At 56.4% G+C, this 236-nt stretch overlaps 1 protein-coding gene across 1 annotated transcript in view; it reads left to right on the top strand.

The window, feature by feature from the left end:
• Positions 1-236, top strand: part of LOC119582185 — a gene marked incomplete at its 3' end in the record, with an annotated part of 4,685 nt that overhangs the window by 3,379 nt on the left and 1,070 nt on the right. Inside the window, 1 exon segment of the mRNA XM_037930422.1 lies at positions 43-207. Within this exon segment, the coding sequence (XP_037786350.1) occupies positions 43-207 (165 nt within the window).

The raw sequence follows: 236 nt of genomic DNA, 5'->3' as shown, positions 1-236 counted from the left end.
AAAAAAAAAATCACGCACGCCACCACTTCCCATTTCCCTCAGGTGATGTCCGAATGCCTGGGCGAGAGTGTCTACAAAGACTACAAGCAGAAGATCCACGAAGCCAGGCGAGAGTGCAGCGCCCAGGCAGGCCTTGAGACGGACCCCTTGGACTCGCTCCTCTCATCTCCGCCCTTCAGTGCCTTCGGGTCTTTCGGCGTCACGCAGGCAAGAAGCTCCTTTCCGTGAATCTTCTC

The sequence above is a fragment of the Penaeus monodon genome, chromosome 15 (assembly GCF_015228065.2).
Source record: "Penaeus monodon isolate SGIC_2016 chromosome 15, NSTDA_Pmon_1, whole genome shotgun sequence".
Lineage (NCBI taxonomy): Eukaryota > Metazoa > Arthropoda > Malacostraca > Decapoda > Penaeidae > Penaeus > Penaeus monodon.
This window is presented reverse-complemented; position numbering and strand designations above follow the sequence as displayed.